This window comes from Balaenoptera musculus, chromosome 12, assembly GCF_009873245.2.
Source record: "Balaenoptera musculus isolate JJ_BM4_2016_0621 chromosome 12, mBalMus1.pri.v3, whole genome shotgun sequence".
NCBI classification, from domain to species: domain Eukaryota; kingdom Metazoa; phylum Chordata; class Mammalia; order Artiodactyla; family Balaenopteridae; genus Balaenoptera; species Balaenoptera musculus.
In genome coordinates, this window is record NC_045796.1 from 9,285,213 (window position 1) to 9,311,211 (window position 25,999).

A 25,999-nucleotide genomic window follows, 5' to 3' on the forward strand; every position below is an offset into this window, starting at 1 on the left:
CCTGATTTAAGTGATGAAGATACAAGGAATATTAACTTGAAGTTCACAGACGTCCACAATAAAACGAGATATATTTTGATTCTCATACAAAATTCGGGTTAGCTTCGTATGGTTATTACTATTTAAAGCACAGATTTATAGTCCTATGATTATATTAAAACTTAATGATTAGAATTTGTTAGAGATGACAGTAGTTTTTGGTTCTCTTTCTCCCAAAGCCTGAGTGACTACATGTCTATTTTTTATCTCTGAAAAAAACAAATGGGTGGTTCTGTAAATGCACATGGGAACTACGGTGTTTACAGATGCGCCTCCTATGACCCCCAGTCCCTGCCTCCCTCCCACGGTCAGAGGGAATTCTAGGGCGGAGCAAGGAGGTGCACTAAGACTCATTAGTAACAACAACAATTAACAGTTATATTAGCACTTGTAGTGGAATTGCTCAAAACCCGGTTTTATTATGTTTGCTACAAATTAAAAAAGAAGGTGTCAATGTATCTAGCACCTCAGATCTTGTAGGTGCTATGACAGAAGCACCGTGAATCGGATCCTCTTTTTTTTTTGGATGGATCATGAACATTTACATAATCCGAATACACTGAATGATATGGACCAAAGTTTAATGTTTCTACCATGACAGTGTTCGCTGCAGCACTATTTACAATAGCCAGGACATGGAAGCAACCTAAATGTCCATCGCCAGATGAATGGATAAAGAAGATGTGGTACACACAGGGAGATCAGCTGGGTGCTTTGTGACCACCTAGAGGGGTGGGATAGGGAGGCAGGGAGGGAGGGAGATGCAACAGGCAGGGAACAAAAAAAGAAAGAAAAAAAGATGTGGTACATATATATAATGGAATATCATTCAGCCATAAAAAGGAACGAAATTGGGTCATTTGGAGAGACGTGGCTGGACCTAGAGACTGTCATACAGAGTGAAGTAAGTCAGAAAGAGAAAAACAAATACCGTATATTAACGCATATATGTGGAATCTAAAAAAATGGTATAGATGATCTTAGCAGAAATAGAGACACAGATGGGTCCTCTTTGAAAAAGCAAGGAAAAATAAAACAAAAACAAACACAAACTCAAACCAACTCACCAGGAAAACAGCACAACCTCTGACCTCTCAGCAAGAGCAATGATGATAAAGATCTCAGGGGTCAAAGCAACCCCTGGCAGTAACCCAGGGATCGGAGAAGCAGCTAGAGGGTGGGTCATGCCAATGGAGAGCGGTGATTTCTTCTCAAAGGACTCAAGACTGCATCTGAATTCTGCACACAAGTAACTGATTTTTTTTTGATCTGTAAAATTTTATTAAGCAATAGCTGACAATTCTTACAACTTCAAATCATCAGGAAAAAATAAGGAGATTAATCCATCTCAGTAATAAAGACAGAAAATACTTTGGACAAACCACGCCATTCTGAATGCAAACCATTAATGCCTTCTAGAATACCTCCTGCACAATCTAATACACAACATACATAAGAAGAGAGGAAATAAGGGTGAGCTCATTAGAATGCAAATCAGAAATCTCAACAGATCTTGCTTGGAAAGTAAAACAAAGCAGGATGCTGAGTTAAAAAACAAACAAACCAACGTGAGAGGGATCAGGCACACACGGCAGCGCGCCCCTCCCAAGGCGGGGACAAGAACATGCTGGTGGTCTGGTTTGGTCTGGGACCTGTGCACCTGCATCGCACACTTACAGTTGGGGGGGGGGAAGAAAGGAAAAAGAAAATGCCAGTAGTAATAAACTCAGAAATTATATCCAAATTTACAGTACCAAAATAATGCATTTATAAACAAATGCAAAAACAATACCCCTTTGGTAAATAATACAGTGCCTTTTTCAGTCAAACGCATAACCCATGCTTTTCTACAACACGAAAAAAATTTTATCTACAATAAACAACGAGATCTTAGAACCCTCCCCCTCCCCTTTAAAAGAACATATAAACAGAAAATAGAGGTACAAGTAAAGTTACAAGAAAATTGCACAAAGCCAAAGAAATGAAAACCACAACCCTTCAGAGCTCCATCAGCCAGAGACAAGGAAATACACAAAAGGTGAAGAGTTTTGAGTTGTGTGCTGTGACAAAATTCCAGGAGCTCAAACAACATTTGGACACATTTTGTTTCCGTTAACTTTGCTCACAACCACTGACTTCGCCAAACAATAGATGGCCAACATGGGGACACAACGGGTTCCTTCTCGAAAAAACCTTCTGAACACAAAGCTCGTGCAACACTGCACAGCACACTCAAGAACTCAAGCCGCCTAGGCATATACTCCTTTGTTCTTTTTTCAACTCACTCTTCAGGGCAAAGTGGTGACTTACTTTAGGGCTGTTCCATGAGGTGTCCACCAAGCAGGGCACACTCATGGGGAGGCTTCTCTGTCTTACCTGGAATCGGTGCTTTTGTGTAATTTTACGAGAACAAACATGATTCCAAATGCATTCGTTTCTAGAGGTGAACCTTCCAAAGATATTATTTTAAATGCCACTGGTTTACATTCAGTAGGTAGCTCATTAATACAGGAAAAAAAAATTTTTTTCTCTACAAAGGGCAATGTTTTGAAACCTTCCTTCCAAGTATGTAAAATGGAATTGATGAAACTGTTACATTTCAGGCCCTTAAGCCGTTCGAGCTGGTCGACAAGAGTTTAGAAAATTGTCCAGGCCGTCCTTTCTTTTACAGACAGACAAATGGAGGCCCACAGTCACCCTCCAGCTTTGTGGCAGAGCCGGCTTGATCCCGGGGTCTCCAGACTTTCGTCTATGATTACACGTCTTCGCGTGCCCTCGTGGGGCACTCGATGAGGAAGCAACAGCCGTGGATGAAAACACCGCAAACCCTCTGACCTATCCCGCCATGAGAGCTCTGACATTTTCCTGCTTTCTTGGTACCGGTTTTTCTTAGGATATGCATACATTCAATGGGTATGCTATACTCAAAGCTGTGCCTTTGGTTGGATGAGGTAAAACCAAATTTAAAACTGGTTCTCATGTTTGTTAACATACTGCTCCCCTCAAAAAGGCGTGGATTCTGTATGTGGTTGGCTATTTACTGGGCTAATGTTTTTAGAGATTCACTGAGGTATCTTAATATTCATGAGTTGCTATTAACGAACACTAAATATGTAGAATTCTGTTGCTTAAAGTACTGACTTTGGTAGCATTTAATAAGTTGAGACTGACCGAATGGACGCAATTTTTAAAAGTAAGTGAAAACGTCACCATTAAGTGAAACGCCACGCGTCGCCACGGCTGCAGACGCCTGTCTGTCTGACTGCACTGGGGACTATGTCTTCCTTCAGGCCGGGGCCGCAGAGCTGAGCGACCGCCACTCATCCAGAGGTGGATCCGAGACGGAGGCCTTTGTCCCCAGGTGGGGAAAAGGTCCTTTGGGGAGTGAGCTAAGAATTTAGTAAGTTTAGTTAATTATTTGTGACACATACTCACTTTCTCTTCACACACACATCTGTAGTCTTCATTCCAAGGATTTCCCTCTGTATTTTGCTCTTATTAAGAAAAGTTCTAAAATGTGGTCTTTACATCTCAAAAACCAGTCAGAACTTGAAGAACTGAAACTTACTACAATTCCTTTTTTGTGCTGCTCTCATTCTCTTAAATCTCATTTCATTTCACCTTTTATTTTCATTAAAAATAAAGTTTTCAACAGAAGGGGAAATAATATTTTAGGATACGTTATCTCAAAGAAATCTTCTCCTTTTATATAACTGATACCACAAAATGAAAAAAAAAAGAATTGCTTTTAAAGGATTAATAGCAATTTTTCCCAATTAGAAAAAGTTACAAATTGTCCAGTAAAAAAAACCTTCTATCACGTCCTTTTTATTTCTTGCAGCAAAATATACTGCCACCAAATAAGTCGTTACAAACATACTATTTTTCTAAATAAATAATAAAGTGGGCATAACTCACCAGAACATAGTAACAAAATAATTCCTATGAACACTATGAAAGCAAGATAAATAATTAACTTTTGGACAATAAAACAGGGGAACTGCATTTAAATTATTTAGAAATAGGCTATAACCATTATTGCACAGCTGATAATAAGCATTGAAACATCATGTTAAGCTACAGAAACTCATATAAAAGAACTATATAATTCTGAATACATTGCTAAGTTTTTTCTGGAAAAATTTACCCACCAAAGAATCCGGTTCAATATTTTAAAATATAAAATGGGAAGCTCTGGTATTAGCTGGGAGATGTCCTTCACCATATTTGAAACCTCACCTGTGTTTCTTCTGGGTCTGAAGAAAATGGTAAGTGATGCCATCTTGCATTGGGCCTGTTTCTTTTCTAATTTTTAAACTAAAACAGAAGATTAAAAACCAATTTTTTTTTTTTTTTTTTTTTGGAAAATACGTTTCTGCCGTATCTTCCACCTGTTTGTTTTCAAACAAAATCCAAATTTAGGACTCTAAACTGGTAGACAGTTCTTGTGTTCCTGCCCTAAACAACATCACAGATATCAGTAACTGAAAACTATGAACTGGGTCTTGTTATCAGGGCTGAATATTGCCCCCCCGAGGAGGGGGAGGTGGGAAAAGATAATCTCTGGATTTGTTGTTGTTGTTGTTGTTGAAATTAACAAAGAACAGTCAACCAACTACATTAAGTACTGTAACTTTAACCACGTTCTCCCAGTGGTTTATCTCCTCAGTAAACAGTCTGTACAGTTAATAAACTTTTTTTTTTTTCTAGAAAAGCTTGTGGGGCTCTTGTCCAAAGAGTTGATTATAACTCTTATCTTTTCATACCCTGGCAAATGCCTAACATTTCTTTTGCTACATTTCTAATCTGTTGGAAAACATCTCTAGCCAACTGAATTTTAATACAGCCCAAAAGAGGAAAGGAGTGCTTTCAAATCAGTGTTGTCAGCATTTTTAGAAAGAGCAAGTATAGAACAGTGCTACCTAATGGGGAAGACACCGTCTCTGGCACGGTTCCCAGGTTCAACGAGAGGGGAGAGGGAGTGAAGCCCACTTCTCAGCAGCAGGTCTCTAACGAGCCACCATCGCAGCCCAGAAAATTGCTGCCCCACACCACACTACTCGGGGATCTTTCTCCCGAAGTCAATCAGACTGAATGATCACTGAACCAACGGAATTCTGACATATTAGGAAACTAATGGAGGCTTCAGTGTAAACCCCCTCTGAAGAGGAGCGTGACCCTTGTACTGCTTCAAGTCACACGAAGTGAGCCACCCGCGTGAACACCTGCAGGAGATCCTTCCTCGCCCGTCATCCTTTCCCTACGAGCTCATGAGCAAACCGTATTTATACCTGGTAATAGCACCCCCGTAAAAAGCCTACTTTTATTAGTCAAACACAGTGCATTTGCCAAAATACCCCTCATTAATCAAGTCACCTCTGGGGGAATAACATAATATGTGCGAATTAAATGTTGTCCCCCCCTAAGAGAACCTGCACCTTCAGGATTTTTTGGTTGTGTTTTTCTTAAAAAGTTTTTTATATTTACATTAGTAGTGATGTTGGAGGAATAATAAAAGCTAGATGTTGTGGAGAATGAAAACAACGCACACTCCTAGTCTAGAAGAACAGCAGGCGAGAAGGCAGTCTAACCTTCCTTCTGAAGGGCTCCTTGTCCCGTCGCCGACATAAGCAAACCCAGTAGGACATTCCCACAGCGAACACGCCTCCTAAACACCACCAGGTAGGTGCCTTGCACCCTTTGCTTGCAAACACTGCTCTCCTGTATTTTACTTTTGTTTAAAAAAATAAGAGAAGAAAAAAAAGACAATAAAGGATAATAAAAACCCAAACAAACAACAACGAAAGGTCAGTGCCCTCCCCTGGGCCTGACAGACGTTTCCAGTTTTGCCCTTGTCTTCTGGTCCCCCGGGCACCAGGCCGTGCAGGCTCCTCCAGCGTCTGTGATCAGACCGCTTTCTCCTCCCCACACCAGTCTCTTCATTTGAGGCGCTGGGTCACGTTGGCCAGGGCGACTGCAAAGGCCTGCACAGCGGAGAAGGGGTACTGGAAGTCCAGGATGTACGCGTTGCCGTCAATCCTTCCAAACTGCATCACCTGGGGTGAGGGTGGGGCGGTGAAGCAAAGACGTTAAAGGAAAACCTCCTTGTGGCTCCTGATAGAAGCAGACACCGCGGCCTGTGAGAGATTTCTGCCAACAAAAGCGGCTCTGAAAAGCTTCTCAATCTAACTATGAGTTTGTCGGAAATAAGCAGATGGAGGAACATGTTAAATCGTGCAGTGGGGAGGCCACAAGCAAAATTCAGAGCGTGGAAAGCTCCTCGGGTCAAAGGAAGTGGTTTCTCCACCAAGGGAACAGAAAGGAGAAAGAAAAAGTAGAGAAAAAAATCTACAGGCTAAAAGAGGCTTAAGAGAACCATCACCTGTGATTTGTCAGATGTCACACTGCTCACAGAGGGACCAAGCAGAGCACACGTGGTCCCCCTTGCACTCCACCTCCTGCACCTGCTTTCCTGTCACCCCAGTGCTTACTGTGACCACACTGTATCATGTTATTATATGATGTTACACATATTTGTTTATGGTCTTCCTTCCATTTTTGTAAACTCCATGAGGACAGAGATCTTCCTCTGTTTTCCTCAGTGCTCTACATTTCAGCACTCAGAATTGGGGTTCCCAAACTCTCTGTAAAGGGCTGATGATAACCATTTTAGACTTTGTAGGTCACACAGACTTTGCCACAGCTAGTGAACCTCTGTTGCAGGGCAAAAGCAGCACAGACAGTACTGAAATAATGGGCGAGGCTGTGTTCCAATAAAACTTTATTTATAAAACGAGGCTGCAGGCTGGATGGGCCTGTAGGCCATAATTTCCCAACTCCTGGCCAAGAGGATTGCCAGGCATGTAGCAGGTGCTCAATAATCATTTCTTGAGCGAATTAATGACGATGAGATTTAAATATGAGCAGTGAAGGGAATTCCCGGGATGGTGGAGAAGGGTAGTCCCAGAACGACAGCTATGCAGTGGGACCACAGCAACAATTCCAGGTTGGAGCAGGAAGAACTGACAAACTACACAAAGTGCTCAAGTGCACCAAGAGGAGATGTATGCTCTGCCAGAGAACTGGGGAAGGACTTAATAACAGAAACGCAGAAAAACAAGCAAATGAAAACTGGGTAATTATTACGTCTAGGGTAAAAAGCCTACACGATAAAAAAGGAACTGTAATTAAACCATAATACACGGCTCAGAAATGAACCATATTCAGTGGCAAAACAAGGGGACCAATGACTACTGATTTGCCTGTGAAAAGGGGAAAGGGAAAGTTCACATGTTGGGGGGCGCTGGGGTGAAGAAAATGAACCCTCATGGTGCTCAGGAAGAAGTCAGTACACGATGCCCCAAACTGAAAAATCAAGAGATAGAAGTAGGAATGTGTGCTTCACAAGTACGGTGGCAAACACCAGAAGAAGCACACAGAGTTGGAAGAGCTGGCCTCTGGAGAGCAGGTGTGGGCAGTGGGCAGGTGCCTGCTATTTTCCTCATGGGTCTCACAGAACCATCTGACTTCAAAAAATCAGGACATGCGTTACTTTGGGGAGAAATAAAGAAAAGATAGCAACAGGCACACTGAAAATTACAAGCCCGACGGGCCCCAGCTAAGAGTCATCAGCCGTTTCCCACATTTCCCATCTGGCCTTCTGAAAAATGCTCCCAAAGGCCAAAGTTCAGAGACCTGGCAGGACCAGAAAGTGGCGTTCTGGCCACACCCCAGCACATGGCTTCTTACCTGCCGCCCCTCCAGCTCGATCTGGAAGTTCTTTGCCGACTCCTGGGTCACCCGCCCCCCGAAGTCCAGCTGGTACACCTGGGTGGCCTCGTTCCAGAGAGGCTGCTTGTTGGCCATGACGTACACGAAGCCCTGGCTGCCCAGCCGCCCGTCCTCTTTCTCGCTGGCTTTCCTGCACTTGAACTCCTCCAGCTCGCTGGCCGCCCTCAGGCTCCTCTTGCTCTTCCAGCCCTTCTTGCTGCCCTGGCTCTGGTTCATCAGCTCGTCCCCGCTGATGAACAGCTCCGGCTCACTCTCCGAACTGTCCTGGAACTCATTTGTCTTATTCAACTTCTTCGACTTCAGCTGGTCTTTCTGACTCTTCACTTTCTTCTTCTCTCTCCCCAGGCGGGGGCTGGAGATCAGGGAATTAAAATCACTCAAAGTCCGAGCCTCCTTCTTCACTTTGCCCTCAGTGATGGCCTGAACATTCCCCTCCTCGGCCCGGCTGTCCAGCCGCTTCCGGTTCTTCTTTCCGAACTTCTCCGTCCGCTGGGGGACTGGGCTCTCCGTCAGGGAGAGCACTTCCTGGAAGTTGTCTGCGGTCTCTACCATCACCTCTGTACCCAGGTGGCTTTGGAGGTCCGTGGGCGGCGGGGACACGAGGGGCTTCTCTACCACCAAGTGCGCCTTGGGGGGCAGAGTGCCCTGGGGGTTCTGCACGGGTGGGCACGCGCTGTAGGAATTCCAGGGGTGCAAGGCGATGGGTGGCAGCTGTAAACTCGAGCAGGCGCTGCTTCCCGGATACATGGGGGGCAGGGTGCAGTAGGAGAGGCCGGGCGGGTAGGCCGTTTGGAGAACCACCGCGGACTCCTGTTGTGCAAACTGTGCTGGGGCCAGAGCGTCTTTCGGGGAGCAGGGAGCCTGCACCCCCGCCAAAGGGGAGGTGTTATAGCCTCCCGGATAGGGCACTCCCATGCCATAGCCTGTCTGGAAAGTGGCAGTAGGGCTGGCGGGAGGCTTGGGGGAGACGAAGGGCACTCGGGACACATCCAGGTGCTGGCTCTGACCTACCATCAGAGGGGGCAGCTTCAGGGGGTTGGGCACCGCGGTCTGCGCCGTCCTTTCCTGAGGAACCCAAACATCCTCCCCCAGCACGGGCTCCCACTGGTAGGGGGGCGGCCGCTTCACGGGCACGGCGGCTTCGCTCAGCGCGGGGTGCCGCAGCGGCTTCTCGGCCTGACAGTGCTGGGCCAGCACCTCGTCCTCGGTGAAGGCCGAGTTGACGTAGTCGGCGCGCTCGCGGGCGCCGTCGCCCGCGCTCAGGAGGCTGTAAGACGACTGGGAGGTCAGCGGAGAGGTGCTGGCCGCGTGCGCCAGGCCGGCGCCCGGCTGCGCCCCCGCACCCGGCTCCGGCCTCCCCACCGCGCCCGCGCCGCTGCACTGGCTGCAGGTGTACAGGGCGGGCGGGGGCCGCGCCGGGAACTGCGCCGCGCCCTTGGGCCTGGGCGGGTGCGGTGGCGGCCGCGGGGGCTCGGCCAGCGGCGCCGCCTTGAGCGCCGCCTCGCGGTTGTTCCTGCGCAGCGTGGCGTGGATGAGGCCGCCGTCGGGTCTCTGGCCCGCGCCGCGGCCGGGGCCGGGAGGTCCCAGCGGGCCGGCGAGGTCGGGGTAGGGGGGCGGGTCCCCCGGGGGGATGGAGTAGCGTGGGACCGTCAGGCGGTTCAGGGTGGCGCTGGTGCAGGGCTGCGGGACCTTCTTCTCGGTGGCGGTGAGCCTCAGCGTGGCCGAGCTGCCGGGGCCCGGGAGCGCGTAGGTGTTCTGGGAGCAGAGCATGCGCGTCCGGGGTCGGCACACCTCCTCCACGTTGCCGCTGCTGTCGAAGGTGGTGATCCTCTCGTAGCCCAGGGGCGGCTGGTAGTGCGCCGCCGTGGGGTAGGGCGAGAAGTCGCCCTTCTTCAGGCACGTGTCCAGCGGGGGCAGCGGGGGCGGCGGCGGGGGCGGCGGCGCCGCGGTGGTGGGGGCCGCGGGGATGGTTCCCGGGTAGGGGGGTGGGGGGTTCATCTTGGCCACCTGGACCTCCTGGGGGGCGCTGAACACCACCGCGTCCCCCTCGGTGGCCAACTGTGGCACCGGCCGCAGGGCCTTGGCTGGCTTCTGCAGGTGCTCGTGGTCTCGGTCCCCGTGGTCCAGCACGGACAGCTGGATGGCCCCCTGTGCTGGCGGCGGCAGGGACAGCTGAGGGGGGTTGGGGATGATGCGGCTCATCTCCACGCCCCCGAAGATCACCTGGCCAGGGCTGGAGTAGCGGCTGGCCACGGGGTACTGGGCGGCGCTGTCGCTTGCGTGCTCGGCTGCGCCCACGGCTGTGGTCTGATTGGTCAGGACGTCCAGCTGCACATTCTGGTTGGCCAGCAGGGACTGCACCAGCCCGATGCTCTGCGTGGGGGACATCGCTTGAGCCGAGCTGTGGATGGGGGCGATGGGGATGTTCACGGTGCAAGGTGGGTTGTTCTCGGGCACACCAGATGCTCCTGTCACTGAAAGGAAATTAGAAAGATGAACTGCTTACAAAGAAAACACTGCCATGAAACTGGGTCAGAATAAGCAACACATCTCGACTCATCCAGTCCTTCTGTATACAGAATGCAGTCGCTACAGAGGAAGGTGTGTTTGCTCAGGGAAAGCTGGACAGTTCACACAAGTTACACAACACTTCCCTAAGTGTTTCTAGAAGGACACACAGGCAATCCCGATGGGTTCTTCAGGGCAGCCTGCAGTCGTCCGTAAGCTAAGGGCACTGCCAGAGCTTTTCAATAAATACCTCTGAACCTTCTGAATTTGGTACCATGTACCTGAATGGCACCATGGCAAACGATTTAAGTGTTTAAAAGATGCTTTTAACTTGTGATATTCATAAAATGGCCCACTCTTTTGCACAAGAAGAGGGCCCTGGTACAGTATGAAACTCCACTGAGGACTCAGTGCCTAGGCTTCTTTTGAGTGGATTCATCCAGGGTTACGGACTGGTTAGTGTGGGAAGTGTCATGCAGCAGGTGTGTGTCTGAGATCTGTACAGCAATTAAGTTTCTGTAAATAGAACCATGTGAAATGCAGTAGAGAAACCAATGAAAAGACTCCTCTAGCAAATCTGCATATGAGGGGAAGGGTCATTTCCTAATTTAGCTGCTTTTTAGCATTTCAAATGGTATATAAGGTGAGCCCCACTGAACAAACCCTGTAAATATATCCTATTTGTACACAGTGGGGATTTAATAAAGCGTGCACTTGAGCGAGGATCTGCAGACCATGTGCACGTGCTCAGAGCCACTGTCTGAACTGCCCTGTGTCAAGTGCTCACTGAGCACGGCAAGCTGGCTCATGTGGGCCTCTAAGTGCTGTGTGGCAACCAGTATCCGAGCAGGAAATAGAATTTAACAGGCTAATTGCAGAGGCTGGCTGACCTTTCACCAGAACTTCAGAATGAAACCAGCTGGTTCATGAAAAGCTAAGCCCGCCCTCAGCGCCTGTAACAGACTCTCCCCTTCCCGGGGGTCCTCTCGTGAGAGGTAACTATCTCCTGGCTGCACGCATCTGGGCCCTGTCCCAAGCTTTCTACTATTCCTGTTCAGCTTCCTCTTCCAGATGTTCTCTCCTCGGTATGGAATACTGACGGCAGGTGTCTTCCCCGCTGAACGAGACGAGAGTCTCTGTCGCGTCACGAAGCACTGAGTTTAAGCTCTGGGACCAAACGTTCCCTCCTCCACAGGGAACCACAGACGATTACAACAACAGCTGAGCATTAGAGAGAGCTCTACCAGTCACGTTCTGGGGAAACGGAGGGCGATAAGGAGAAAGTATAAAAGATACTCCCAGATCCAAGGCTGTGAACTAGCAGGGCACAGGCTACACGCTCAAGGGCGTGCAGCCTCACCAAACCGCAGGCTAACACGGGTGCCAGACCTCGCCCATCCGGACTGCGTGAGTCCAGAACATCTGCTCCACCCGTCAGGAGAGGTAAACTGTCAGAGAACCACAGGCGGCTACTGTCAGAAAGCACAGTCATTTTACAGGTAAAAACCTGCGCTGAGAGAAGGCAGACGACTCCCTCACGTTCAGAGCCTGAGTTGGGATCAGTGTCCAGCCCGTCCCGTGGCGAGACTAGAGCCCCTCTCTTTGAGAATGACCAGGTACAGGAGAAGTCAGTGGCCCACGCAGGGTTCCTCTGGCTCAGAAACCAGAGACTTTCAGAACCTTGCCTGGTTGTAAGTAGAGGAATCTCTGTGTTTATAAAATTGTTGCAGGTGGACTTTTTTTGAGAAGAGTCACAGACAATAATTGGGAGACTAATTAGAATTCATTCTAATCTGTTCATCAAAACAGGACCCCCTGACTAGAAAGCACTTAAATTAACCTAAGATGCTATAGATATTTCAAAATCTGTAAACTGGGATTTTAAAACCTTGTACCAGATTTTACTTTTAACTCACACCAGGCTTCTATTCTATGCATGGAGACCTGCACTGCACTTGAGAGAGAGATGTTGAAACGCACAGGTTTTCTGCCCGGGAGACGGGGCAGGTTTGAGAAACCGGGCTTCACGGGCATAGGGCCATCTGCGTGACGTCATTCTCGAAGCAGGGACTGAGAGGACGAGGGCTGGCCTAGGGTCCGTGAGACAGGGCTTCGGTTCTGATTTCTGAGTCCTGATGGGTCCCGTTAACTTCTCTTTATCCAGGCACGTGATGAGGGGGATTACCGCGAGGGTAAAGCGAGGGCTAGAAGTGCTCACAGCCACCTCAGTCGTCCTTGCTCTGGCAGCCCCCCTCCTCCCCAGACTAGTGACAGTATGTGACCTTTCTGCCGTGACACCTCACATGCCTTCCAACCTTGCTGAGGCGGCAGGCGCAGCCTGACGTGCTGTAACCCTCAACTACCACCATTCTGTCCCCCAACACGACCCACTGAGAGAGGGTGTGGGCTTGTGACAAACAGCTGACATGCGTGAACACACCTGGTAAATCATCTTCATCTTCACTGAAAACATTTGGGTTGAAGACAGGTAAATTAACAAAGTCCATGGAAATCTTCCGAACCTCCGGGAGATAGATGGTCATCTGCCGCGGCTGGAGATGCAGGAGGCTGGTTTTATAGATTACTGGTGGGGAGGAGGAGGAGGAAAGCACGGTCAACACAGAGACACGGCAGAGGACAGCCAGGGTGCCAGCAGAGTCCCTCACGGGAAGAGAAATGGGGCTGCGGTGTCCCTGCCCTCAGAAGACAGATCTGTGCGGGCGGGCTGAGAGCCCGAGGGCAGCTCTGCACCTCTCCCTGGCGCTCGACCCGCCACCCCGGACACAGTGCAGATTCAGTGACAACAAATTCTCGGTCTAGCCCGGCCACTCTGCCAGTAGTTTGTCTACAGAACCACACATTTCAAATGTTAAAAAACTTACACTCTTTTTTGGAATGAACTGGGTATGATAAATATATTTTTTTAAAATCTCATTTGCAATCAGAAGGATAATTTAGTGAAAATAGTTGTGATAACCAGAGTGCCGAGCTCAGGGGAATCTCGGGCAATCAAGGAGCTGTTTGAAAGCAACTGTGACAGAAGGGGTGACGTGACTCAGGTAGGAATAAAATGCTGCTTTTATTCAGGACTGAATTCTTATCTTACTGACTTTCTATTTCAATTTCATGATCAGGATAGACACGGGGAACTGCCACATGCTTTCTTTAAATACTAAGGTTTACTTTGATTAATGGGGACATTTAAGAGAAGGCCTAGATTGCAACTAAAATATTTAGAGACAAAATAAGCTGAAAAAAATAATGAATCTGAATTTAAGTTTCACGGTAGATTAGAATCAGGATGAAATTGCCCCGTCAACTTTCTGTTTACACTCTTTCCTGTGACATATGTAGAGTTTCTTTAATTATTACTATTTTAAGTTTTGTGTTAAGATAAGCCAAGCCCTATCTCCACAGCTGTCACCTCCAACAGCCTGGTGGCTGACTGGCCAGCAGCCCCAGGGCGCAGCAGACTTTCTTTTTGAAGCACCTTTGTAAGGTGGGTGCTTGGACTGGCATGGGCTAAGATGATTTTTCCAACCCAGCAGTCCTTACAGGTCTTTTTCATCTCCCTTGCCCACAGAAGAGAATATGAATTTCAGCTTAAAAACTCTGGATGGCCATATAGCTTAAGAATTAATGCATTAAAGTGCTATTCTTTGTCATTCAGATTGACAACGAGAAATAAAATTAAAAATCTCAGGAGGGATTAAGAAATAACATCAGTTGCCTCCAGAGGGGGGGGAGAAAAAAACTAGGTGGCTGGGGGTGAGGACGAGACAGCTTAACTGTATACTCCTTTAAATCTTTTGAATTTATTCCATATTTTTAAAATTAAGAAATGTAAAAAATTAAAAATAGAAAATTTCACAGGCCAGATCATTCTAATAGAAAGAAACAAATTATTATCCAATTATCCAATATAAAGTAACCAACAGCACTCACTTTTTTTTCTTTTAATAATCACAGGCCAGGCCATACAGACTTCTTGCTTTCCATCCACACTGGTAAGCTTACCAGAGTATTTAATAGGGTGCCCATATGTAATATACCTTCTAAAATCCAAGAGTTAATTTCTTCTCTCTAGTAGAATCAAATGGAAAATTCTCTTCGCTTGCTGTATGGTACCAGCTAAAACCCTCTTTTTAAAAAGGTCAGTGACTAGGACGGTGATTTCACCGCAGTCATACAGAAGGCTTTGGTTTCGGCACTCAGATTCCTCAGACTGCAGCAGGACGGGCCTCAAAGGCACTTACGGGCCCTCCCATCTTAAGGTCTCGTTGACCCACTCGTGGATCTACTCAACGTCCAAGAGATAAGGGCAGACAGAATGAAAAGATCCAGTAAGTAAATTCTCACTTGCATTCCTTTTTTCAATGTTTATAGTCAGCAGATGGCTAAGTTCTCAGCTTACTGACATGGGGATGGTCACAACCCTCGCACAGTGGTCTCAGAACCCCCGTGTACACCAGCAGCGCACTGCTGAATTACTGAAGAACAGGCTTTTGTGGTCTTCAGAGGGTGTCCAGGTTGTGGAAAATACCCTAAGAGATTTCTTTGCATTATGTACAGGGATAGTCTACTCTTTTTTTCTAAGTCAGTTTTATATTTTACCTTTATTCCACCTCTTCTTTAAGCTGAATAACTTCAAAATGAAAAATCCACCTGCAGCGCTACTTAATAAGCCTCTGAAGATACATACACAGCAACATAACTTTTAACGTCTGCTTTGCAAGAATTATTTATTTTAAAGGATCTGTGTTTGAGACAGCTCTAATAGGCAGATTCAGAATTAAAAATAAATAAATAAACAAAACATTTTTAGTAGGTTACACAGAGCACATTCAAGATGGGGCCACCAGCCATAGCATAGGCTGGCCAAGGCGGCCTTCTGGAGAGGCGTGCGCATGTCAAATGATCGGGCCACCCCACAAGGTGGCTGTGCCATCAGGAGGAAGCCGCTTGGAAAAGGACCTTCTGTCATTTCCCTCCCTCACTGTCCCAGAGTACAAGTGACACGTTAGTGCTACTCACTCAAGTCGGGTACCGAGGAGGACGCACACTCTGGGTTCTCGCCCAGCTCTGTCCTCCGTTGGTTCCATTTTCCCCGATGTCTCAAGCTTCCAACAGATAGGATATTTATCTGGTACTTAGAAATGAAATCTATAAAGATTTACCACTAAGAACTGTACTAACAGTCAGCCAACGTGTTCTAATAGCCTCCGATGCTCTCTTCTCGACTTTCTTCAGAAGTTTCTTTTGCCTCAAGAACCTAAAGACACTGGTACCAAAATCTGCCCACGGTAAAAGGCCAGAAATCAAAATAACCAGAAACCTATCAGAGCTTTTGGTTATTTCTGTCATTTTTTATCAGTCAGGGCTTATAGAAAAAAATGAAAGCACCACTGGCAAAAAAAACCAATTAGAGCAATAATTCTAATTTTTACAAAATCATGGTGGCTAACTTGGAGGTTAAACTTTGGAGGTCAAGTACATGCTAATCTTTTGGTGTCGTAAGAGCTCGTGTTTCACTTCAGCCACTGGAGGTCGAAGTTGATTTCGCAGCCTGAGTTCCGAGTGGGATGCACGCAGGGCTTACCTGCACCCAGGTTGGTCGGCAGGAAAGCAGCCAAGCCCACAATCTTAAATTTGGTTCCCCAGATATTAGACGTGACCTGAGCAAGATAGTTGTGCTGTGGGGGGAAAAAAAGAAGAAAAATCACAATCTCTTTCCATATTTTCTATCAATCACTTAAGAAGTAAGAATGCTAACACTTTTTGCTTAAAAAGTCGCTGGTGGGCACTGACAGAAATATTCATTCTCTGTATCATTCCACCGTTTTCAATACCAGACGCCGACTACAGCATGCCAGGCCCTGTTTTTAAGTGGTGGCTCGCGGGCTGTGATTCTCGGGTCTGGGAGTGAGGGGTGGATGGTGTCCCAGCGTGCCTGTGTGTGGGTAGGTTAGAAAGGTCACAGAAGTGACGTGGGCACATTTTTCTTCACCTCTCCTTTCGCCCCGGTCATTGATCTATTACACAAGGTACCAAGCTCTGACTCCATTCTTAGCCTTGATATTTCTCCCGGAAATATCAGTTGCATTGATACCAGTATGTCCTGAGACCACCCAATTATGTTTTTTCATTCAATTAAATTTCAAAAAACTTAAAGTTATCACTGTGCCCAAACCACACATATGTGTAGGGTGTGTGTGTGTGCATGTGCAAGGGCAATAATAAAGACGAATAAAATCTAGCTCCTCAAGAAAAGGGAACCCTCCAACACTGTTGGTAGAAATGCAAACTGGTGCAGCCACTGTGCGAAACAGTATGGAGGTTTCTCAAAAAACTAAAAATAGAACTACCATATGATTCAGCAATTCCACTTCTGGGTATCGTTCTGAAAATGAAACTCCCAAAACACTAATTTGAAAAGATATGTGCACCCCAAAGTTCACAGCAGTATTATTTAAAATAATCAAGACGTGGAAGCAACCTAATTACCCATCAAGAGATGAATGGATAAAGAAGCTGTGGTATACACACACACACACTGGAATATGACTCAGCCATAACACAGAATGAAATCTTGCCATTTGTAACAACATGGATAGACCTAGAGGGTATATGCTAAGTGAAATAAGGCAGACAGAGAAAGGCAAATACTGTATGATTTCACTTATATGTGGACTGTAAAAAACAAACCAAATGAACAAATACAACAAAACAGAAACAGACTCATGGAGAACAAACAGATGGTTGCCGGAGGGGAGGGTGGGGGGATGAGTGAAACAGGTGAGGGAGATTAAGAGCTACAATTCCAGTTACAAAATAAATAAATCACAGGGATGAAATGTACAGCATGGAGACTACAGTCAATAATATTGTAATACCTTTGTATGGTGACAGACAGTAACTAGATTTATCATAGTGACCATTTTGAAATGTATAAAAGTATCAAATCACTACGTTGTACACCTGGAACTAACATAGTGTTGTAGGTCAATTACACTTAAACCTCCCCCCGCCCATACACACATACACACACGCACTCGAGAGAGCTCATAACCTAATGGAGGAGATCAGGCTTGTAATTATTTGCAGACAGAGAGTCACTGAGAAATGTTATAAGGGAGCTATAAACAACATGCCTTGGGGTTACAGTGGCTGAGTCAGGGAAGGAAGGCTTCGGCATGGAGGTGAACCTGTATCTGTAAGCGTGAAGGCAGAAACAAGGGGGAGGAGACGAGAGGACGGGCCCGCTGACCCGGAGACGGAGAGACGCAGGCAGAACAAAGGCACAAAGGTGGGAAGAGGCCAGTCAGCGGTGAGGCTGCGGCCCCCGGGGTGAGGGGGACCAGGCGGGAGACGGGCAGGCCAGACTGAGGGGCCGCAGCCGCGGCTGGGCTCCTGCAGACACTGGGAGTCACTGAGGGGTCAGGAGCGGTTTGAGGGGGCAGAGGTGGACATGAGGACATGTCTCAAGCAGAGCTGCCTGGGAGAAGGTTCTCGTGGCAGCAGCAGGGATGCCTGAGGTGGGAGGGAGGTCCAGCGGGACGAAGAGGTGGCAGGGGCACCGATGGGGGCAACCAGGGCTCTTCTCCAGGGCGCCCGGGTCAGGCACTGCCGTCCCAGGCACGGAGACGGTCCCAAGGGCTCAGCCGCTGTCATGCACACACGAGGAGGGGTGCGTGGCGGGGCTCAAGACACTACCTGAGTGATGTCTTCAAAGGGAAACTCCCTCCGCGTCAGGCTGGGTGAGCCGATGGACGGCTTGCGCATGGGCAGGCGAGGAGACCGGGATATCTCCTGAGCAGCACGCGACAGCTTGGGGGACTTGCGAGCCTCAATGTTGATCCTGCGGAGACGAGGCCATGGGTCAGGCACCCACCGGCGCTCCCGGACCCTCCTCACTTTCTAGCAGCCCCCCGTGGTGTCACTGTCTCAGAGGCTGGGCCCTTAATTTAATCAAGTCCCTCCCACCTGCTTTTGCCTTATGAACATGAGGAAAGAAGGACAGAATCATATATCAAATAGCATATATTTAAAGTATACTGCGATTAGATGAAGCGATTCACTTGTAAGGAACCCCTGAGAATTAACTTTTACTTCCTGTTGACAAAGAGTACGTTTAGAAACGCCTTCTGCCGGGGTTTACAAAATTAGTCCCGGGGAAAACGGTGGGTGGGAAGGGTTATTTCTCACCTTAAGACCACCGTGATTTCACAGTTCCTAATACATAATGTTTGGAATTCAACAGACTTATCTAGCATTTCACCACCTGCAATATTTAAATTAGATCCGTAGACCTAAAGTTTTTCTTCAGTTCCTATGCTTATGACATGGGGAACATACGTGTTTAATGCCAATCTACCCCGAAGAGAGTATTATAAAAATGAACATGGTAAGGTTGATGGCGTTCTATGAAGGAAAACCATTAAGCCGCACATATACTGCTTGAGAGCTTGATAAGATATCTGGGGCTGAGGGGGACCGAGCTGGTTAAATCTCTGTGCGAGGACAACCAGCCTGGCTGCTTTGTGTAGGGGATTCAACGCTGGGAAAGACGGAAGGAAGGAGGACCAGCTCTGGAGACTGCCACACCCAGGAACTTCAAATGGACATTTACACATGAAGGATTTGACTACTTATGTGTTAAATGGCCTCTCTGCTTAAGTAATGGAAAAAGCGGAAACACTGCAGAAGTGTAGGTAAGTTCATAATCTAATTTGCAAATTAACAAGCTTAGAATAAAGATGAAAAAAGAAATCAATCAGGTTGCTAGAGCAAATGGATATCTACCTGGGAAAAAAACCAAACATTTACCCCTAACTCATATATACATAAAAATTAACCTGTGGTATAAAATTAATCTGAGAGCTAAATGTGAAAGCTAAAACTTTACAAAGCATCCAGAAGAGAACAGAAGAATGTCTTCATGACCTTAGGGTAGACAAAGATTTCCTAAACAGGACAAAAAAAAGCACTAATCATAAAAGAAGATATTCAGATATTAGATTATATGATAATCCATATATCTGCCAAAGGACTCATAGTTAGAAAACACAAAAGAAGATACCCAAATGGCCAACAAACATATGAAAACTTGCTTAGCATCATTAATCACTGGAGATAACTAGGATTAAACTATTGGGTTGGCCAAAAAGTTTGTTCGGGTTTCCCATAAGATCATATGGAGAAACCCAGACTAATTTTTTGGCCAACCCAATACACCCAAATACCACTTCCCACCCACCAGAATGCATACAATTTTTTAAGTGACCTTCAACTGCAGGTAAGAATGGAAGCAGTGAGAACTCTCATACACTGCTGGTGGGAATTTAAAATGGTACAGGCACCTAGGAATACTGTTTGGCAGTTTCCCGTAAAGTTAAACATATGTCTACCCCACGGCCCTGCAACTCCCCTCCTAAGTATATACCTGGGGAAAACAAGTGCATACGTCCCCAGAAAGTCTTGTATAAGAACGTCTACAGTGGTTTTTATTCATAATAGCTCCAAACTAGAAACTACCAAATATCCATCAATTGGTAAATGGAATAAATACATTATAATATATTTGTAACAAGGGAATTTCATAGAGCAAAAAAGAGAAACTGTTGATATATGCAGTGACATGCATGAATCAAAATCATTATGTTGAGCAAAAAAGCCAAAAAAAAAAAAAAAGAGCATGTATTGTTTGACACCATCTACATGAAGTTCAAGAACAAGCAAAACCAACCTAGGGCAACAGAAGTCAGAACGGTGATTGCCCTAGGGAGAGGTATCGAACAGGAAGGGCCCAGGGAACTTTCCAGGGTGACGGAAATCTCACCTTCAACTGGGTGGTGAATACACTGGTTTATCAACTACACCGTGCTTATGTGTTTAAGATCGGGCGGGACTCTGTATGTGAATTATACCTTGGCTTTGCACAGCATCACAGAGGGATCTTAGTGAAGATCTGGTCCACCCTTTAACTTCCATAGATAAGGAAAGTGGTGTCCAGGTCAGGGAGCCAGGATGGGGCACGTGGGGTTTCTTATCTACAACACTGTAGGCCCTTCCACCTCCTCTCAGCTTTCTGCCACTCCTTAGGGCAAACTTCAGGATCTAATTTTTTTTTAGTTCACTATTTTTTCCCTATTACAGAATTACAGGCGTGTAATTTTGCATTTTCTTTCACACATTACATACCCTGTAAAAACATTTTTCTTACTTTTCTCAAACTGGAAGGTAAAACAAGCTCCCTGGCTATGACCACCCCATGCCACCCACCATCAGTGCTAACCACCGCTGGAAGTTCTGCGGGTTTAGCAGACTTCCTACTGGATGTCTTTTTCTATCCCAAAGGCAAGGATGAAGGAAGCTGTGATTACTGCGGGCAGATCTTCCAGGTGAAAGGCGCCGTCGCCCTCTGGCTGGGCTCTTCAGCTGCTGGTTTCGGTGGGATTCTGCTGCAGACACAACAGACACACCTTCGGAGACACAAAAGAGGGAGCGCACCCCTAAAGACCAAAATTACCTTGGGAGTTTCGGTGACTTGCTAGCTCGGGAGATTTTGGGGGACTTCTTGGCAGCCCAGTCATCACTCAGTTCAATGTCACTGGAGTCTGAGCAGTTGCAGCTGTCAATCATCGTGGAAATCAAGCTGTTTCCATAGACTTCATCTGGTGAGACACCAACCAGCAAATTTAGGGGAGTGATGTCAATTAGACCCTAACAATGGTCATTTCTAGAAACCAGAGGACAGGCTGACTCTAACAGGCCATCAGTTTAAGTCTAGAGGTTGAAAGAGAAAGGAGCAGGACATTGTTTTCCATCTACCTTTTTATGCTCTTACATTTCCTAAGCAAAAGTAGGCACCTACTTCTACTGCTATCAAAATGGGCATGAATTTTAATGCCTCTGGAATGTACAGAACAGTCTGGCCCTGTTTACTGTGCGGAAGGCTGGAGCCCAAACGGCTGTGCTGTTGCGCCTCATGACACACCAGGCATCCATCTGGGGCCACACAGGCTTGCGGCGGCCCCGGAACCCAGGCCAAGCAAGGGGCTTGCTGACTCAGTGACTCCCCTGAGGGCCTGCTGCTGACCTGGGACCTGGGAAGACCCCTGTTGGTTCCAGGCCTGCTCTGGACTAAGACCCATGTCAGGCCTGTTTCAGGGACTCCCAGAAGTTTACGTCTGGATGCCAGGTGGTCTTGGAAGTGCCACAAGGGTGCCGGTGGGCCTTGGCTCTTCCACCTGCCGGAGCTGCTGGCTTGCTTCGAGCAATGGCTGGAAGGAGACCCATGCGATAGAACATTCGGCGGTAGCTGTGGGCTCCGCTGAGGTGCCTGTATGGGGGCCAGTTGGCCATCAGGCAGAAGATGATGTGCACAGAGCAGGCTGTCACCAAACCGCAGAGTAGATCAAGTTCACGTCTAACATCCTCCCCAAATCCCTTCTTTGCTGCCTTCCTCACCCCCTCACGCCCCTCACCCCCCAAAACCCAGCTCTGCCCTCACTGGAAGCACCCCGTTCTTCAGAATCACTTTGCTGACAAAGCCTCATCCCTCCAGGCTCCAAGAGCCTTGCCAGGTAAGAGAAAAAGGCACATGAACTGATTTACAGAACGTGAGAGAGCAGATCGTTCAGAAGGGCTGTTTATACTGGAAAGCATGAGTCTGTTAATGCAAGCGCGGCGCTAAGTTTCTGAGCGTGTGGAGGTGACACCTGTGGACAGGGGCCTCTCTGGGGCCACAGGAGGCAAAGCAGGACAACTCGGCAGGGAGGCTGCCGACGCCCAGCCCGCCACTACCGCACCCCCTTAAACTGCGGCCTGGATCAGGCGGCACAGCTCCGGCACCCAGCAAGCCCGAGTGCTGCGCATCTGAGTTCCACCACGCCCCGAGCAGTGCTTTCTATTACTTCATTTATAATTAATCCCAAATTATTCCTGGATCGAAGGAAGCTTGGCCATGATTCAAACAGGCATGTGAGCTCACAGAACGCTTTCGCGTGTTCACGAGCGCAGAGCCAGTCCACAGACCTGAGGAAGTTCAGTAACACAACACAACACTGACCTACACTTGTTAACCACTGCTATATACCATACCGTTTGCTCGTTTCCTTCACTGAAGTCTCAGTCTGTTTGGGCTACTGTAACAAAATACCACATGCTGCGTGCCTTATAAACAACAGAAATTACTGTCTTGCAGTTTTAGAGGCTGGAAGTCCAAGGTCAGGGTGCCAACGTGGCCGGGTTCTGGTCATGCCCTCTTCGGGACTGTAGACTGCTGACCTCTCACCGTGTCCTCACGTGGCGGAAGGGGCCAGGGATCCTCCTGCAGGCTCTTTTATAAGGCACTAATCTCATGATTATAAAGGCTCTGCCCTCATGACCTAATCACCTCCCAAAGGCCCCATCTCCATACCATCTCACTGGGCGTCAGAATTTCAACACCTGAATCCTTTTTTGGGATGGGGGCACAAACATTCGTAACTACTTTATTAGCTGTCTCCCTAGTGTGTAATTTTGCCATAAAAAATAATGAAAAATGAAAGGGGAACATTAGAAAGGACATAATAAACATGAGAAGTGAGTAACAAAATTATAAAGACTTTATTGTGAAATTCAAAATATGTGAATGCATTTAAGATGTGTATTGATTCATGGCAACACTGTGCAAATAACTGATTTTATTTTGTGGGTTGTACCTAAGCACTTGTCTTCCAAGTCTTTTGTTCATACGTTATTTTTTTTTGCTTGTTTATTTGTCTCATTTGACACTGCACTTTTTTTTTCTTGCCAAATTTCTTCCTTCATTAACAGAGATACGTTGGGACTTCCCTGGCGGTCCAGTGGTTAAGAATCCACCCTTCCACTGCAGGGGGCACAGGTTCAATCCTTGGTAGGGGAACTAAGATCCCGCATGCTGTACGGTGCGGCCAAAAAAAAAAAAGAGAGAGATACGGGTTTCCAAATACTAGGCTGCATTTTTGTGGCTGAGCTTCGTGTTGCGCTGGGAAAGCCCCTACACTGTTGTTCGTGTGCTTGGCATACGGCCCCACGTCCGCTGATAGATGTTCCAAAGTTCTACGAGAAACATGGGTTCAGCTCTGCACCTTTGAGGCCCTCGGCTTCCTTCTCCTCCAACGCAGTGTGTTTCAAAATAAGAAACCAACTCTCGGGGCAAATCATCGTCATCTGTCAGCCCAATAAAGCCATCAGTAACGTCGCTAACTGGCAGAAATGCTAGTGCATTTCAACCAGCCGAAACCAAACTGTCAAACCAAAGTGTCAATCAGTTATTTTATTTTTCACAGCAAAGGTGTCTATGGCAAGAGGCTTGTGGCAAAAATACCGGACATGGGCTTAAACAACAGAAATTTATTTTCTCAGTTTGGGAGGCTGGAAGTCCAAGATCAAGGTGCCAGCACGGTCAGGTTCTGGTGAGAGCTCTCTTCCTTTCTTGCCGATGGTCGCCTGCACTGTGTCCTCACTAGGCCTTTCCGCAGTGCGCGCATGTGGGGAGAGAGACAGAGAGAGATCTCTCTTCTTTCCCTTCGTCTTACAAGGCCACCAGTCCTACTGGATCAGCACCCCACGCTTACAACAGCCTCGTTCAACCTTAACCCCCCCTAAGAGCCCGAACTCCAAACAAAGCCCACAGCATCCCACCCCTGCTGCCCCGCTCAAATTCATGGCAAGCTCCCTTGCAAAATACACTCATCCCATCCCAACAGCCCCCTAGGTCTTATGACCTCATACCAGCATCAACACTCTCATCTAAAGCCCAAGGTCTCATGTAAATATCATCTAAATCAGATGTGGGTGACACTCAAGGTACAATTCACACTGAGGCAAAATTCCTTTCCGGCTGTGAACCAGTGAAAGCAGACAAATTACGTGCATCCAAAATACAGCTGTGGGACAGGCACAGGAGAGGGATTCCTATTCCAAAAGGGAGGAGAAAAAGGAAAGGAAGAAAGGGTGATGGGTCCTAAGCAAGTCCAAAACCTAGTAAGGGGAATTCCATTAGATCTTAAGGCTCAAGAATAATCCCCTTTGGTTCAATACTCTGTGTCACCTCCGTGGTATGCTGGGCTGGGGTTCAAGGCTCTGGGCTGAGGCCGTCTTGCCTGTTGAAACCGAGGCAGTGGCCCTGCTGACCTCTGAATCGCCGCTGGGGTCCTTTTCCCTCTTGAAGAACAGAGTACGTTCCTACAAACAGCTCTCTCATCCCATCCTGGCAAATCCAAGATGTCCAACAGCCTGCCTTCATCTCATCCTGTGTGGAAAGGCTGAGAATTTTCCAAATCTTCAAGTTCTGGTTCCTCTGTACTTTACAATCCCTTCTTCAATTCGTCCTCCCCTTTCTCGTTTTACTCTAAGCAGTCCAGACGAACCAAGCCACTCCTTCCAAACCACTTAGAAATCTCCTGGGGTAAATATCCAGTTTCACTGGCTTGCAAGTTTTATCCTCCACAAAACACCAGGACACACTTCAGCCACGTGCCTTGCCGCTTCATAACAAGGGTCACTTTCCTCCAGTTTCCAATAGCATCCTCCACTCTGCCCGAGACCTCACCACAAATCGCCCTCACTTCCACATTTCCAAGGTGCCCTCGGAACTCCTCCAGCCTCTACCCAGGACCCAGCACCAAAGCTGCTTCCACATCTTCAGGTATCTGTTTCAGCAGCACCCCACTTCTCAGTACTACAGTCTGTATTAGTCAGGGTTCTCCACACACACACACAGGAAGCGGGAGCGAGAGGAGGGGAATTGGTTTGTGTGGTAATGTTGGCTGAGAAGTCCCAAGGTCAGGGGGCCAGCACGGCCATGTCCTTGGCTTGCAGACCCACACCTTCTCACTATGTGCTCCCATGGCCTCTCCTTGGTGTGTGCACATGCCGGGGGGCGGGGGGGAGAGCGCACACGCGCGAGAGAGCGAGGGAGGGAGAGAGAGAGAGAGAGAGAGCTCTCCCTCCTCATTTTCTTAGAAAGCTATCAATCCTATCGGATTAGGAGCCCACCGTTATGACAGCGTTAATTACCTCCTAAAAGCCCTGTCTCCAAAATACAGTAACACTAGGTTAGGGCTTGAACATGTGAATTTGGGGGGCACACAATTCAGTCCATCACAGGCTCTAAGGATTCCTTTTGAGAACTGGTGGATTTTTGCTAAAAAAATTACTGGGATTCATGTTATCTATTGTAAGAACATACAGTGGTAATTTTGAGGAACAGATCTGTTAAGTTGCTTGGAGAACATCTACAACAGTGGATCACAAACTTTAGAACATAACAATCACCTGCACACCCATTAATTTGCAGATTTCTAGGCCTCCCTCCAGACCCGCTGAGTTAATCTAAGGGGCAAGTCCAGGAATCTCTATTTAAGTAAGTATTTCAGGTGACTTACAGGGAGGCGGCCCTTGGACCACATGTGAGAAACAATGATGTGGAGGTTTGAAAGAGTTAATCCGCTTCTCACGATGAGAAATTCCTGGTTTCTCCTTGTCAGGGAGCTTTTCCTTCTCTGCACCCGTTCACATTCACCATTCAGCTGGAAATTAGTCATATTCTGCCTGTGACACATCTTCTATTTTTGTCTCAAGGTATTTAAATCTTGACTTTTTAAATGAACTTTTCGAGTGTTGTCTTGCTGTC

At 47.3% G+C, this 25,999-nt stretch overlaps 1 protein-coding gene across 3 annotated transcripts in view; it reads right to left on the minus strand.

Annotated features, from left to right (window-relative positions):
• Positions 1-3,840: 3,840 nt before the first annotated feature.
• Positions 3,841-25,999, minus strand: part of TULP4 (TUB like protein 4) — a 234,294-nt gene continuing 212,135 nt past the window's right edge. For all 3 annotated transcript variants that reach the window (XM_036871447.1, XM_036871445.1, XM_036871446.1), the window contains 6 exons: positions 20,867-21,011; positions 18,052-18,196; positions 15,938-16,031; positions 12,779-12,922; positions 7,789-10,304; positions 3,841-6,095 (listed from right to left, as the gene is read on the minus strand). In XM_036871447.1, the coding sequence (XP_036727342.1) occupies positions 5,979-6,095; positions 7,789-10,304; positions 12,779-12,922; positions 15,938-16,031; positions 18,052-18,196; positions 20,867-21,011 (3,161 nt within the window). In that variant the 3' untranslated portion in view covers positions 3,841-5,978. The remainder of the gene's footprint in view (positions 6,096-7,788; positions 10,305-12,778; positions 12,923-15,937; positions 16,032-18,051; positions 18,197-20,866; positions 21,012-25,999) is intronic.